General features: G+C 38.5%; 1 protein-coding gene across 29 annotated transcripts in view; it reads left to right on the top strand.

Moving 5' to 3' along the window:
• LTBP1 (latent transforming growth factor beta binding protein 1) overlaps positions 1-15,853 on the top strand; it is a 382,661-nt gene that overhangs the window by 232,553 nt on the left and 134,255 nt on the right. For all 29 annotated transcript variants that reach the window (XM_070236510.1, XM_070236508.1, XM_070236507.1 and 26 more), the window contains 2 exons: positions 7,068-7,190; positions 13,461-13,628. In XM_070236510.1, coding sequence (XP_070092611.1) covers positions 7,068-7,190; positions 13,461-13,628 — 291 coding nt within the window. The remainder of the gene's footprint in view (positions 1-7,067; positions 7,191-13,460; positions 13,629-15,853) is intronic.

Below are 15,853 nucleotides of genomic sequence, written 5' to 3'. Positions count from 1 at the left end.
ATTCGTATTAGATAATGTGCTTTAAACATGTTTTCACCAAAACCTTGGAGCTGCGGAGTTGGCTCATTCGGTCTATGAATAATGTCTGCCGTCTAACCTATTTGGCAAAGCCAGGCCTTCTTATGAAACAAATCAGACTTATCACTCTTCCTGTAACTCTCAGGAGAGAGATATTTGTGAATTGTTTATTTGTTTGGTGCCTTGGAGAATTTTACATTGTCGAGCAGTGTACCTAGAAAGCCCAGAAAGATTCCAGATGGGCAAGAGGTATGCCTTGACTTTGTAAAGACAAAGAAGGCGCTGAGTAAGGGAGAAATAGAAAAGGAAGGTTGGGAAATGTGTTCTTAGGCAGATCCCTTTTAGAAAGGCAAACATATGAAGGCTCAAGATCTAGAAATTGATTCCCTTAAAAGTGTCCAAGCCTGTGTATACCCTGAGGAATATGAGCATGTGCCTTCAGGGATATGTGTACCCAGTATGAAGCTGCGTCTCTGGAAGTTTAAGAAATACGTATGTCCTCTTGGAGAGTGAACACCTTCTTTATCTAAAGTAAGTGATTCCTATTAAATAGCCAAAACATCTGTCTGGCTAGGAAAAGTATTGACCTCAAGAGATATGTTTTCTGCTTTCAAGGGGAAGTCATATTGCTAAATTGGATGATGGAATTTCAGTCCATCAGCAAAAGCTGAATATACATACAGCAGAATCTCCAGAAAGCTTCATATTTTCACACAGTATAAAGATCTTCATGTACTATTCTCACCTTGTACCTAAATTCTGTTGCTTACTGGACGCGCTTCATTTCCTGTAAAAACTTGCGTCACTAAAAAGGCAGTAAATTATTACTCACTTTGTTAAACATACATATTTCCTGTAGGGGAATAGATACATAAAAGTGTGTTTATTTTCCATAAGGGCACTTCCGCTATTCATAATATATTATGCATTAAATGTCATACTTCATGTATTCCTTGGCATTTTCAACCCTGGCAACTGCAAGGTTGTTTTGAAGTCAGAATATTTAAGCCAGAAGTCCCCTTGGAGATTATCTGATTCAGCCCCTCTGTGTTGCAGGAGAGGAAACTTAGATCAAGAGAAATTGAGTTGCACTAGGTGACATAATTTAGCATTCTAGTTACATCAAAATTAGGTCTTAGTGGGATATTTCTCCCATTAGATTTCCCCATTCCTCATTAAACCTTTTCAAAACTGTGACCTTAGACAAAATTATCTCTATAGAATAGGAATAACTATTCAAGTGTTGCTTACCATCCGGAATGGTTAGGAAGCTCCAGTGAGACAAGATGTGCTATGTAAAGGATGAGGAGGAGGATCCTTGCTTCGTTGAACTAGATATTGTATCCTTCCCTGGTACGGATGAACTTGATATAGGCCCTGAAGTACATGGGAGGCTGCACTGAGCAGAGACAATCTGTAAATGTTTTAATTGAGTGGAGAAGTATGTAAATCTTCATATTAGCTGTAACCTCATGGATTTTGCCTATTCTAAAGGGGCATATGGGGCAGTATGAGCTCCTCTCCTTGTTTCTTCTTTGATATACTTCTAGATTGCCCTAACACAGCAGCTCAGTTGGAGGTATGGAGATGAGTGACTGGCTCTACCAGAGTGCCAGCTCCTTCAGCCGTTAATTTTGACCTTCATTCTTTAACTCAGTAAGCCGTGCTGTGTGCAGTGGTTATACCATTCCTTCAAAGATTTCCTTCATAGAATTCCAGTTCTCCAGAGAAATTTGGTGGTCTACAGAGGGAGAACAAAGAATAGATTCATTTATACATTTTTTAAACTAAGTGCTAAAAAATTTTCAATTTAATCAGAATACATGAAGGGAGATTGGCTGACTGTGTAAAATATGAGACTTCTGAAACACAATTATATTTGTCAAATCAGTTATTTATAAAAATTATAATCAAGTTATAAGCTTTTATTTGATTAAAAAATTGCCTTAGGAATTGAAGCCTGAATAGAATTATAATTCATAGTTTGCCAATCATGTTCCTTATAATTGTTAAACTTTGCTCTGATAATGTTTTCTCTTACTCCTTAAACTTCTCATATCCAGATAGAACATCTTTAGTTAACCCATATTTTGTTCTTAATGCATTTGTGAATCTCTAATTTCCTTTAGTTTATTTAGAAAGGCCTTAAAGAACATTACTTCAGAAAGTCACTTAGATAATTGCTCTTGTTTCTTATTAATTTCTGAGATTCTAAATTAAAAACCATGGGGGCTAAGTTTTTTGCTTGTTTCTTTTTCTTTTCTTTTCTTTTTTTTTTTAAGACAAAGGCTATAAACTTCCTGGCCACCCACAGTCCTCTCAGGAACAAAGCAGAGGATGGAAGTGACAAAAAAATAAGAATTCTTATCTAATTTTTAGATGTAAAAATTTTGCATATTAGGCATTAAAAATTTACAAATGGCATGCTTTTTAAAGTTTTATATGTGAGTTGTTGAAATCTCAAATCTGGAACATGATTTGACACAGAAACAATTTAAATCAGTGATTTTCAAATTTTTTTCACAAATGCCGTTTTATCATAGAAGCTCAGTATTTGAAGCAGATGCAAGGAACTGCCTTGCTTCAGTAGGTCTGCAGGGTGCCCAGGGCTCTAGGAACGGTCAGGAGATCACAGTTATGTCTGATGAATCATGTCAGGGTCCCCGTCAGACTTGGTGGTGCTAAGACTCTGGCCTTGCAGGTCCCAAACCATACAGCCCCAAACTCAGAGATTTGGGGGACCCAGTCTCCATTTTGCTTCTAGTTGAGCCTCCCATCTATGCTAAGGCCAAAGCACAGTCTCAAAGAAAGCAAGGGACTGTCCAGATGTAGAAGATACAGACACTGAGTCAAGTGAATGAAATCCTTCTCATGTAGCCAGCGTCCACCGCCACCCCATCGTTCCTCAGACAGCCTTACTTCAAAGTGGTCCCTTTTGCACTTACAAACTCATAGACTCATCACCTCTGTATGAGTTACTCTATGAGGGCTTTAATGACATTTTTGGCAAAACAATTCTTTCTCATGGAGAACTAACCACACTTGTAGAGTGTTTGGCATCCTCAGTGTCCACCCATCGTGTGTTCCCTAGTCCTTGTGACAACCCAAAATGCCCCCAGGCAAGCATATACTCCTCTTTGAGAATCACCACTGATCCTCCCGGAGTGCTAAGAGGGAATCAGTCTTGCTGACCTACAACATTCTTAGAGATACTTAGATTTTAGAAGAGAATGTTTTTATATCCAAATGGCTAATAAATATATGAAAAGGAAGTGCAAATTAAAACCGTAATGAGATAACACTACACTCCCACCAGAATGACTAAAATGAAAAAGACTAGCAGTAATTTGATGAGGATGTGGAGCAATTGATACTGGGAATGGGGATAACCACTTTGGGCAACTATTTGACAATATTTATTAAAGTAAACATGGACCTTCTGTAGTGACCCAGAAATCCTATTCCTAGGTACACGCCCAAGAGTCATGAGTGCGTAGGCCTACCAAAAGACATGCATATGAATGTTCACAGAAGCATTGTTAATGATAGCTCAAAATTAGAACGGACAAGTTAATTTTGATATTCTCACACAATAAAATATAACACAGCAATAAAAGAATGAACTGCTGCATACAACAACGTTGATGAATCTCACAGGCATAACAATGAGTAAAAGAAGTCAGACAAAAGAATATATATAATATGATTCCATTTATATGAAGTTTAAGAACAGACAAGACTAATCAATGATGATAGGAGTTAGAGTAGTAGTTACCTGTGGGGGCAGAGGTGTTGACTGGGAAGGGACAAGAAGGAGCCTTCTGAAGTGATGGAAATGTTCTAAACCATGATGTGAGCAGTGGTTACACAGTATGAGTACACACACGTATACACATATACACACATATATATACACACATGTGTATATGTAAAAATTCATTAGTGTATACTTAAGATTGATACAATTTGCTGTATATAAACTAAAAAACTTGAAAAGTTAATTTCTAATTTATGGTACTTTAGAGAAAGCAATAAAAAATAGAGGCAGTTGAAGGAAACAAGTTTTTCTGGAAACTGTGAGAGTGTATCACGAAGGAAGGTCCATGTTTCTGGGGCCAAAATTAGGGGAGATGTTGTGCCAGTGCTGGTGGCACAAGCTGATCAGGATAGAAGTAATAGAAAAAGTCTTGCATGATTCTCTTTCCTCCTGGATTTTTTTGTTCTTTCCTGTCTATACCTGTAGTTATTGTTGTTTTAAATCTTAACTCCTTTCCTCTATTCCCGTGGCATTGTGGTCGAGGTAGTGGGCAATGTTGAGGCGAGTTGAGGGGGCATGGGAAAAGGGTATAAGGCCATGGCTGTACATCAGGTATTTATGCTTTGGAGGGAAAAAAACCCTCCACCTTAACCTGGCAGCCAGCAGCGAGCCTGGGATGGTACTGTCATAGAAGGTTTCCCAAGAAGGAAAAATTCTGGGTTCTAAGAGATGAACGTGGAATGTGTAGTGCAACCAATGAACAAGGATACAGGCTACTTGGAGAAAGAGGAAGACTGATAATCATGCCCTAGTGGGGATGTAAGGGGAAGGAGGAGAGTGGAGACCTTGTCCAGCCTTTTTGGCCACAACTGGCTGGTTACCCAGGCTTGAGGTTTAAGTTGGGATATATGATAAGGGCCTCACTTGGACCACGTAAGCTCCAACTGGACTTGGCACTCTTCCCAGTCCTTCATGGTGATTTTCTTAAGGAGAATGAGTTATGGGGGAATATTTTGAACTATATGCTGTGCATAAATGTGTATTACAGCACAACACCCACTCTGATAAAGAATAAGATGGTCAGGTGCTGGACCATATGCTGTGCCAGGTGTAATCTAGCTCTGCAGTTTCCAGCCGGATCCAAGTTGGAATGCTGTAGAATTTATACAATGAATATATATGTTAACTTGTCATTTGTGTTCCTTTGAAAATGTTCTATTATATCACTGAAATTAAATTAAAAACTGCACGTGTTAGATAAAATGCCTATACAGATATCTATGTCTACTTAGAATATGAAATATAAACAAATAATGATTTATTGAGGGCTGTGTTTGTCTTTATGTGACGATTCTGCTAATAATATTTTGCTACCATTGTATTCAATTTTAATTTAGAAAATTAGTGTTTTAGAATCCTTAATAAGTTTTACTAGAATTAATGATTGGAGGAGGTAAAAATATTATTTGAAAAAGAAGCACTAATAGCCAAAACTATTAAGCTTCGTAGGCCACACTGAATAAAATATAAATGACTATGAATTTTTCACTTTTAACTTGTCGCATTCTATTTTTGATTTTTAATTAATTACCTTTGCAAATAACTCTGTAATCTTTTTAAAAGCACCAGATTTTTCTCTCTCCTCTTTCAAATTGTTTCGATTTCCCCTTGAATCACTGCCTTAGTCCATTCAGGCTGCTACTGCAAAATACCACCAACTGGGTTGCTTATAAACAACAGATATTTATGAAGGAGACTACGAAGTCCAAGATCAAGGCAGCAGCGTGGTGGCCTTCCTCTTCCTGGTTCCATTGTGTCCTCACATGATGGAAGATCTGGGGATCTCTCCGGAGCCTCTTTTATAAGGCGCTAATCTGATTCATGAGGGCTCCACTCTCATGACTTAAGCACTTCCCAAAGTCCCCACCTAGTAATACCATCACCTTTTGGGGTTAGGATTTCAGTATATGAATTTTGGGGGGACAAACATTTAGACCATAGCAATCACCATGTACAGTGACCCTGAGTCTCTATTTCCAACCACAGTTTCCTCTTGCGTTTCATTCCCGAGTCTGCTGCTGCTGCTGGGTGTTTGTAACTGGCTCTCCCAGTGTGACTTTCAAGTGTAGAACTAATCTCTTCATCTGCCTCTTTCTTCCTCAGAACCTTCCATAAATCCAGCAATGTCTTTTCGTCTTTCTTTAGATTAGAAGCCTCCCAGGCATCTTTGACTCCTTTCTCTTCCTTTCTAGTATTGTGTTGGCCAAACACCCTGCATTGTCAATTGTTCTTTAAAAAACAAAAAAAACAAAAAACTTCATTCCTTCCCTTCCTGATTATTCTGACTGTCACCAACCTGGCTTGTCACCAGTCTCATGCTTGCATTACTCCTTCAGTGATCAAACTTTTAATCTCTTCCCACCAAAGAGAACGTGCTGGCCAGATAAATTTCCCCAGAGCCTGCATTTGATTATATCTTCCTCCTGCTCAGAAATCTTTAGTATAGCTCCTTGTTCTCAATAAAATTGAATCCAAACCTAGCCTGGCTTTAAGCAGCTCTTTTTCCAACCATTTACCTTCCTGAAACTTCTTTTCCAGCCAACGGTTTGACTCACAATTTCCTGAGCCCTCTTTCCTTCTCCAGTCTCATACTCCAGTGTCCACCCATGTAGATCAGTCACGCCTCCTCCCCGTCCGTGTGGCTCCTCCCCAACTTCAACGCCTGATGAAGTCTTACCCTCCTCTCAGTGCTGCAGCCTCCCCTTACCTCTAACTTCCTCCAGTGGCTCTTACTGTCTATATAGGCAACTTCATAATTTAACTTCTTCAAGTTTATGACCTTTCTTCCAATTGTGATAACGTGAACTGATTTTTACTTAAGTTTTTACTTAGTTGTATGTGCAACTAGACTGTCAGTGTCTCCAGGGTGGGAGTCTTTGCTTTATCTGCATGCTGTACAATACCTAACATAGACTCACACTAAAATGTAAGCTCTGTGAAGGCTGCAATTTTCTCTCAGTTTTGTTCAGTGGTAAATACCTGGTACCTAGAACAGTTGAGTACATAGTAAGTACATAATAAATATTTGTTGTATAAATTGTAGATGTTCAATAAATGTTTATTCATTTGATTTTAGATCATTCACACTTGCTGCATTAAAAGTTGCTAGCATCTCTTATTTACTATAGCTAAGAGACGGTTATAGTAAAAAAGGAAGTGAATGCAATTTACAGCCAAAATCTGTTCAATAGGGCTTGCCTTCTTCTTCTAAAAGAAGTGTGTTTTCTTACAGATATTAATGAATGCCAGCTACAGGGTGTGTGCCCTAATGGTGAGTGTTTGAATACCATGGGCAGCTATAGATGTACCTGCAAAATTGGATTTGGGCCAGATCCTACCTTTTCAAGTTGTGTGCGTAAGTAACGACCACTTTTTATTCCTCTTTTGGATCAGTTGTTTTTTTCATGTTGGGGGGGTTATCCAAAAGAAGGGAAATACTCAGTGATCAACTGAATATTGTAAATATGCAGGAAACCTCATTAATTAAAATGATAAAGGGAGGAGGCCAGCCTGATGTAATAAAATAAATCTATATTATGGCACCTTTGCCAAAATGCGTTTTTATTGCTTTCAGAAAAATATAATAGCTAAAACTCAAGGTAGAGAACAAGCTGCCCATCGCTTCTCAGTCTTTTGGCTGAGGTCAAGTGTGGAGAACAAGCATACTGAGTAAGTCTACTTTATGAAGAAAAAGAGTTAATTAAAACTAGCATACATGAGAGATGGAAACAGTTTTTTCCTTCATAGTATTTTAAGCATTATTTAGGTTGCATTAGACTTTGTCCCAGCTTCTGTCTTTAATTAGTCCAAATTCTGAGTCACTGGTGTCTGATTTTAATGAGGTTTCACTGTACTTTCTTGGTTGGAAGAGTCTGGGAAATAAGTTACCAAGGGCCTGCCTTTCAGATTTTCTATTCAGTTCTAATTTCAGATATTCCAGTCTTTATCCTCAAAAAAATACCAAAATGTCCCTGCAGGTATAGTGTTTTGCCTTACAAATGTTGTCTCTAGGATTTTCTCTTGTACCTGGTAAGGGTGCAAATCCTCCATCAAATCATGTGTGCCAATATTGGTTCAGAAAATATGGTTTCACCAAAGAGACCCTCTCCCCCCAAAAACCAATCTAGTGTAATCACTGCAGATCACCTGACAATTAGAGATGGATGCATTTTAAATATAAAATTCTCACAGGCAGAATTTTTTGAGGTTACATTATTTTTAAGGTACTTATGTCCATTATTACAAAGGTAAACTGCAGAGTTTTCAAGCCGTATGTAATTAAAATTTAAAAAGACAGAAATCTGTCAGGATAATTGTAAGAGCATTTCTGTGTTAATTTCTGTCTTGCTAGGTTTTTGTTTTCATTATCCTTTTTTTAATGTGGACTTGGTATATGTTAAGCTGCATCCTTCCAGTCCCCCGTTTTAAACTTGCCATTTGGTCAAGACATGCTCTTCATGAAGATAGTATTGTTCGTTTTTAGCTGTGCGTCTCTCTCGAACTCTGTGCCCTAAGCTGAGGTCATAGACATAATGCAATAAAGACAAATGTAGTAAAATAAAAATGACAGTCTCATTCATTACTTTTAGAAGGGTTTGTTGAGTCTTTTGGAACATTGTTACTAATTACTACTCTTTTCCTTTAAAAACTGTCAAATGCAGAGTAGGAAATTTTGCATGTAAGTTCTTTTTTGCGTGTACTTTTCACAGACAGTTCTGATCAGGAAGCAGACAGACACCTAATTAGAGGGCTTTTTTGGCAACTGGTAAAATTAGACTGTAAAATTATGTTTGCATACAAGGTACATTTGAAAACTGATGCAAGGATTTGGACATTTCAGGCCAAAAATCACATTGTTAACAATATCCAGATAACTTAGGGATAATTTCTGGCTGATTTGAATTACATGAGTAAACTCTTTATGTAGTTTTATGATTTAAGCGTAAAAGATTTTACAGAGTATGGATATAGAATTTGTTGAGAATGTTTGGGGTTTTTTTCTCCCTTAAATAATTTGATTTATAGTCTGGTTAAAATTACTACATTGAAGGTTGCAGATTAGGTAAACTCGGAGAAGTGATCACAAAGTGTTTAATGATACTTAGACTAGATCTGATGTCTAGAATTAAGGGCAGACATCCAAATTTTAATAAGATTGTAGAAATCTGCCAATGAGATTTTTGAAACATTTACACATTTCCTTAGCATTTATTTTCACTGTCATTGCCCAGATAATACTGAGCTTATTAAACAACCATCCATTCTTATTTGAAAAATAAATAATTCAATTTTATGGTTCAGCTACAACAGCTGAAATGATAAGTATTAGGAGACGTTTGTTGCTAGTTGAATGTTCCAGTTTAGAGTTTGAAGTTAAAACCTGGGCTCTTTACCAGCGTTGAATGGGCAGATTTATTTCTCTTTGCTCTGAATTTACCACATGTAACATGACAGAGATATGTAGGGTGCCTTCAGGATTTGTGACTTGGATCAATCCAGTCTGATTTTTTGGTGAGCTATATTTTGAAGAAATCAATAGGGGAAGTCTGAAGACAATTGAGAAGAATTAGGGGAAAAGGTGGTATTCATAGAGTAATGGAAAAAAATATTGGCAAGATGGTGGTACCCTTGATAGTCATGGGGAAGTAGCAGAAGAAGACCGGTGGTCATGCATGCTTGCACACACACACAGACACACAGACATTGAGCAGTTATTGCTTAAGATTTGGAATATATGTTCTTGAGAGGTATAGAAACAACCATGGATAGAGCAGTTAAGCTAATGGAGGAGACTGGCCACATTTGCTCAAGCAGCATGAATTTGGGGCATATCTAGGCCATAAAAGGCGTGGCTGACTCTGTGAACTCAAAGAAATGCACTTGGCAACAGCTGAGGAGCAACGGGAAGCTCTCTCTGTTCTCCAGTACACCGAGGTGAACACCCTCAGAATTCCTTGACTCCAGCCAAAGGTTGCAACCATTTCACGTTCTCTCCTTGTCTGCTCTCTGTCCTTGACTTAGCCAAGCTAAAAGAAGGAAAGTAGGAGGGTTCTGGCATTTGCTGCCTCTGACCTCTGTGTCTGTGGCTCAGGATGCTTTAGCTGCATTCTCCAGACCTGCTCCTAATTATCTATGGAGAAAGGTGAAATTTTAGGATTTGTCAGAGCTAATCCAAGAAAAGTATAATAACCTTTGCAGTTGGAGTAGGAAAACTTTCTGAGCAGCAATTAATTTTCTTCAGGAATTTAAGGGCTCCAGGATGAGTGCTACAGAGGGTGTATCCATAGATTCAGTAGAGAAAGGCCCAGATAAAGGAATTCTGAGCCTGGATATTTGCTGTTTTATGGTATTCTTGACCCATGGACTTGGTGCTAATTGACAGAAACAGAGGGTTAGAGAGATGTGCTTGGGAACTTCTGCATAACCCTGGAAATCATGAGAAGGACAAATCCCTTCTAAAAGTCAGTCATTTTTATGTACATCATTTCTTTTGAATTTTCCCAGCATCTTTGTGAAATATGTATTATTCTTACTGTACATTAGGAAACTGGAGCTAGGAGAGTTTAAGTAACTTCTCAAGATCATACAGCTAGTAACTGACGTTGAGACTTAAAACTGGTTTTGTGCCTCCAAATTCAGGGTTCTAGATCATGGGTTGACAAACTGTAGCCCATGGGCCAAATCTGTCCCACTGTCTTTGTAAATGAAGTTTTATTGGAACATAGCCATGCCTGTTAATTTACATAGTGTCTACAGCTGCTTTCATGCTACAGTGGCAGAGTTGAGAAGTTGCACCAGAGACCTTATGGCCCACAAAGCCTGAAATATTTATCATCTCATCCTTTACAAAGAAAGTTTGCTGACTTTTGGGCTAGATCACTGTTGTTCAATAGAACTTTCTTTGATGATGGAAATGTTCCGTATCTGCAGTCTGATGTAGTAGACACTAGTCACATGTGGCTAGTGTGACTGAGGAATTGAGTTTTAAATCGTATTTCAATTAAATTTTATCAAAGTAGCAACATGTGGCTAGGGACTAATGAGTTAGATAGCATAGTTCCAAATCATTGTTTTACAAAGCTGGTTGGGTAAGTTACTCCTCGATCTTCTCCTTTCCTCCTAAAATAGGCTTTCCTTCCTGACTTGCTGGTTTTGTCCATGGTGACATTGTTCTCTCAGGCAGTCAGACTGGGAGCCTCTGTGTCAGCTTTGACTCTCACATCTCCTTTGGTCTCCAAGAAAGTCGTTAAATCTTCATAATCTATCTTACACCTTTTCTTTTCTTTCCACCTCCTCTGTGGCCATCTTAGTTTAGGCCCCTAGCGTCCCTCGCTTGGTGGTCTCATAGCATCATGGCCTGGAGGTTAGACAGACGTCTGTGCAAACTCACAAATAATAACTGTAACAACAAAAACCAGGACAATAATGCCATAATCTTCACTGCACACTCAGTGTCATGCACTGTAATGAGCACTTTATATGGATTATCAAATATAATGCTCACAAGATCTCTATGAGGTTTGTATTGCTAGTCTCCCTCTTTTAGAAATGAGGAAATTGAGGCATGGAGAAGTTAAGGATCTTTCCAAAAGTTACACAATCTGTAAGTGGTTGAGCCCGGATTTGAATCTGGGTCTTTCTTACTCTACAAGCCAAACCTTTAATTGGGAAGAGGAAAATGGTCTGAGTTGACAGGTGCAAGTCATTTATTTAAGGAACGCTGCCACTTAGTCTCACTTGCCACACTTGAATAGATGGTCTAACTCTGCAATGACCCTAGAATCATTGTCTTTTTTATTTTGGTTCTCCCAGAATTTATTTTTAACAGCCCATTTCCCAAAAAGGATGCCTAGTGGTTCTTAATCCACTAGGAAAGTCATCTCTCAGACTCCTCCTGACAGCTTTAGCTCTCCCCACACCTGCATCCAAACACTCATGCCATAGGGCTTTTAAACTTTAAAGGGATGAAACTCTAATGCAGAATTGCATCCAAGAAATGAATGAGGATATTTGAGGTGTCCGGGGGACAGGGAATGAAGACAGACTAGCATGGGGGTTAGCTATATGCTATCCTCTCAAGTCTTCTATATTTTTCAACTTCTTCTAAGTATCAGGTTATATCTGCTTAATGATATGTATCATTCACGTTTTAATTAGTTAGAGCAGCATGTCTTTGAAAGTATCATCAGGGTTTATTCTGCAATCCTACAATCAAGTATAAGTTGCTTGCTACACCAGCAGGGTACCCAAATAGGAGAACCACAGCATCTTCTTTTTGTGTTTTGTAATTGAGTCACCATCAACATTGGATATATGGTGAAGACTCAAGACTGTACTTGGGTACAGAGCTATGTGTGTATTACTTTTGAAGATTTCTCTTTCATCTGTAGCCAAGAGCAAAATATTTGTTTTCCTGACTCACTGATGTGGCATTTCCAGTAGGTTTAATGCCTCTGAGATGTTTTTCCCTCTATATAGAGTACCTGAATTTTTTCACCCTAATCTTAGCAACCCATCTTGCAAAAAATACAATCTGAAAAACCACTGTCATGTATGAACCTATAAGCACTGTTTGTGATGGCTCCTCAGTACTCTAGCCCGTACCCATTTCTATGTATTCTTTAGAAATCTTTTGGCAATATTTTTTTTAGTATAGCATGAGACCTTATGACTCAATAGAATGAATAATCATGTGTACCATATTTTAAATAATAAATGTAGTATACTAATGAATTATCCTTTAAAACTAGCCTTCCAACCTGTGGTTAAAGACTCAGACAACAGAAACACCAATCTGGCATCATTCTAGGTAGCATATTGTTTCTGGGTTTATGTGTAATGAAATAAATAGAAATGCCATGAGAGTCATTTGAAATGTTGGTCTTACCTGCTAACTTAGGGTAGAAAAGTCAGGATTAGGATTTAGATGTTGGATGAATATAGACAGGTGTGCTTATGCAGTATTTTCTAAGGGCTTGAGCACATCGGCTCCTTCTCTGGTGTGCTGTCTGGCTGGACCAGGGGTTTTGCATGGCATTGCAAGTCAGAAGCCACTCCCTGCCTCCCATTTGTTCTTCACTGGCCTTAGGGTGAGACCTGATGGGGCTCTGCAAGCTCTCGCTGTCCTCAAAGTGAGAAGAGAACAGCTGGCTTGCAGCATCAACGATGTTCAGTTTCTCATTTTCCACCAGCATCAGTAATGTTCAGTTCCAGATTTTCCACAGTGCCCACTTGTTCAACAAATTCTGCCCTAGAAGTAGCTCTATGATGACTAAATACAAGAAAACAAAGGAGGTAGTGATTCTGATAATAAGTGACTAGGTTTGTTTGGGCAGCTGGATTTTGGTCGAAATTGTTTTGTATCACTTTATGTGCACATACCTGATCTAATCCTTGCTAAAATAGAAGAAGAGACCGGACAAGGACAGGGACATTTGGTGCCCTAATTTTGAAACTCATTTGGCAAACTGACTCTAAATCAAGAAAGGTGATGCCCTAAATCTAGATAGATTTATTCTCAAGTGTGGTTTCTAATCCAGACTTTAAGGTTCATTTTGCTATTACATGAAAAGTCGATCTGGTTTTTGTTTCCTGGGTGACATCAGGCCTTATCTCTCTACTTCAGCGGATACCCCTGTGGTCTCTGAAGAGAAAGGGCCGTGTTACCGACTTGTCAGTTCCGGAAGGCAGTGTATGCACCCTCTGTCTGTTCACCTCACCAAGCAGCTCTGCTGTTGTAGTGTGGGCAAGGCCTGGGGCCCACACTGTGAGAAATGTCCCCTTCCAGGCACAGGTAAGACATGCTCAGCTGCAGGCTCACATTCCTTCCCAGCCACACAAGTACCCAGGACGACTTTGGCAGCTTAGGTTATTTTCACTTTCTGGCTTTAATTTTAGTTTCTAATAATACAATGTGTTTTTATCACTTTTGTGGAAACCATAAACATACAAGGTTGACTCAGTGGAAAGAATTACATGCAAAGAGATTTTTCCATTTCTGTGTGACATTAGACTTCCTTTTGAATGTTAAGAAAAGCCGTTACATGTTATCCCTAGCTTCTAGAACCCTAAGTCTGCTGCTTAAAAGTATAGAGAGAGACCTGAAGGCCCTCTTGGGCCCTGCACTTTCCTAATGATTGACTGCTCACCACTTGTATAGTAACTACACTTTGTGCAGGTTGACTCATTCGCTCATTTATTGAACATGTGCTTGTGAGGTTCTCTTATGAGCATTGTGCTTAATTTCTCCAATTGGAAATGGGAGGAGTTATATTCACAGTTGAATTTATGCTGTAAAGATTAAGAACTCAAGCGCAGATCCTGCCAAAGCCCCTATGAACTCCTGGTGGGAGCTGAATACTAAGGAGCTGATTGTTTTTTATCCTTCAGTCTGGTACATAATTGCCTAATGCCCTGAAAGAGTAAATTATCTCTCCTAGTGCCTTACTTCTACCGAGGAGTCACCAACTTCTCAAGCAGGGTCAAGTAGAGTTAAATGGAAGAGAAAGAAACATACCTTGCAAATATGGGTATGACATTATCAAAGGAGCAGTGGCCCCAATTTCACTGGCATGGGATGGGCATAAAAAAGTCTACTCAGTTGCTTATTTGATAAGATGCTTCCCGCCTTGGGAAGTGCATTAACTCTCACAACACCATTTAATGTCTTAAAGCTGTAACTTACACTGTAACAGACAGGGTTTAAATATAAATTGAAATATCATGATCAACCTTTGTTGATGGTTAGGATCAGAAAGAGCTGGTAAGGCAGAGGATAGTATAATGTTCATGGTATTTTGGTAGACTGGATAATTTTAGACTTCTCCAAAAGACCCTAGTATCCTCCTGTGGGATCTGATCCACTCATTATTAAAAAGGATTAATCAATGAAATAAATGATCATTATAATTCATAGACTCATTTGTCTTTAAGTTCAATTTTTATAGCTTTGTAACCCTTACGTGAAGCATAAATCAAGATGGTCAGTGTGACGCAGAGAGACTCCTCCATAAAATACAATAACTAAATTTGGAAATAATATTAAAGATAAAATTCTTGCCCTTAACCAATTTTTGGTCATATAGTGATTGTCATAAAAGTAATATTTAGTTCATTAATACTTCAAATATTTGATAGGAAAACATCTTTTCTTCTGGAAACAACTATTGTTTCAAGTGAGAATTGTATTTCATAGTTAAACAAAATGAGGTTCCACCATTTAATGTGTGATCCTTAGAAAAACAATATTTTAGCATGCTTTAAGGAGACGTTTAGAGTTTCCTTTTTACTGAGAACTAATTTTAGGTCCAGAACATTCAATAGGAGATCTCACTGGAAGTGAGAAATGACTTACTTTACTTTCAATTTCAAAAGCAGAAGTAAGAAAGTTGACCATAAGTTCCTTGGTGTCTGCATTTGGTGACTTGCCTCCAACACCAACACCAAAGGGATTAGGTGGATTTTTCCTCCTTAGGCCACACACTGCCTTTTCTCCCTTGTCTTACCCTTCACTTATTCCTGGCGATTATACAATGGAGGTTGGCAAATCACATGTGCCCAGTCTACTTTTTTTTAAGTGTGCAAAACCACTTTCCTGGCGAGGAGAGGAGTTCCAGGGCACAGAATATCTCCTGTCCTCTGGATAATTAGACCAGCTGGTCATGGTCAGGCTTTGGCCGCTTGTCATCCCCTTCCTTGAATATTAACTGCATTCTGATTTGGCATGTCCTTTTGTTTCTTGATTTTTGTCCATCATCTTGTTAGCATGTCTGAACTTCTCTGGATTCCTTCTTACTATCCAGAGAATCTGTCTTCAAAAAACACTTCCACTTTTCAATCCTTCTTAACCAACCTCGCCATGTCAGCTGATAATACTTCATTCTGGCTGAGTCCTTTGGGTTCTTCAGCGGGAAACAAATTATGATTTCAACACCCTGAATAGTGATTTCTTTTTCTTTTTTAACTTTCTTGCTAGTCATCTAACTTAGATGTTACTGAATTCATTGTTAATAACTAATG

This window comes from Equus caballus, chromosome 15 (genome assembly GCF_041296265.1).
Source record: "Equus caballus isolate H_3958 breed thoroughbred chromosome 15, TB-T2T, whole genome shotgun sequence".
NCBI classification, from domain to species: domain Eukaryota; kingdom Metazoa; phylum Chordata; class Mammalia; order Perissodactyla; family Equidae; genus Equus; species Equus caballus.
The sequence above is the reverse complement of the archived record's forward strand: the minus strand, read 5'-3'. Positions and strand labels throughout refer to the sequence as shown.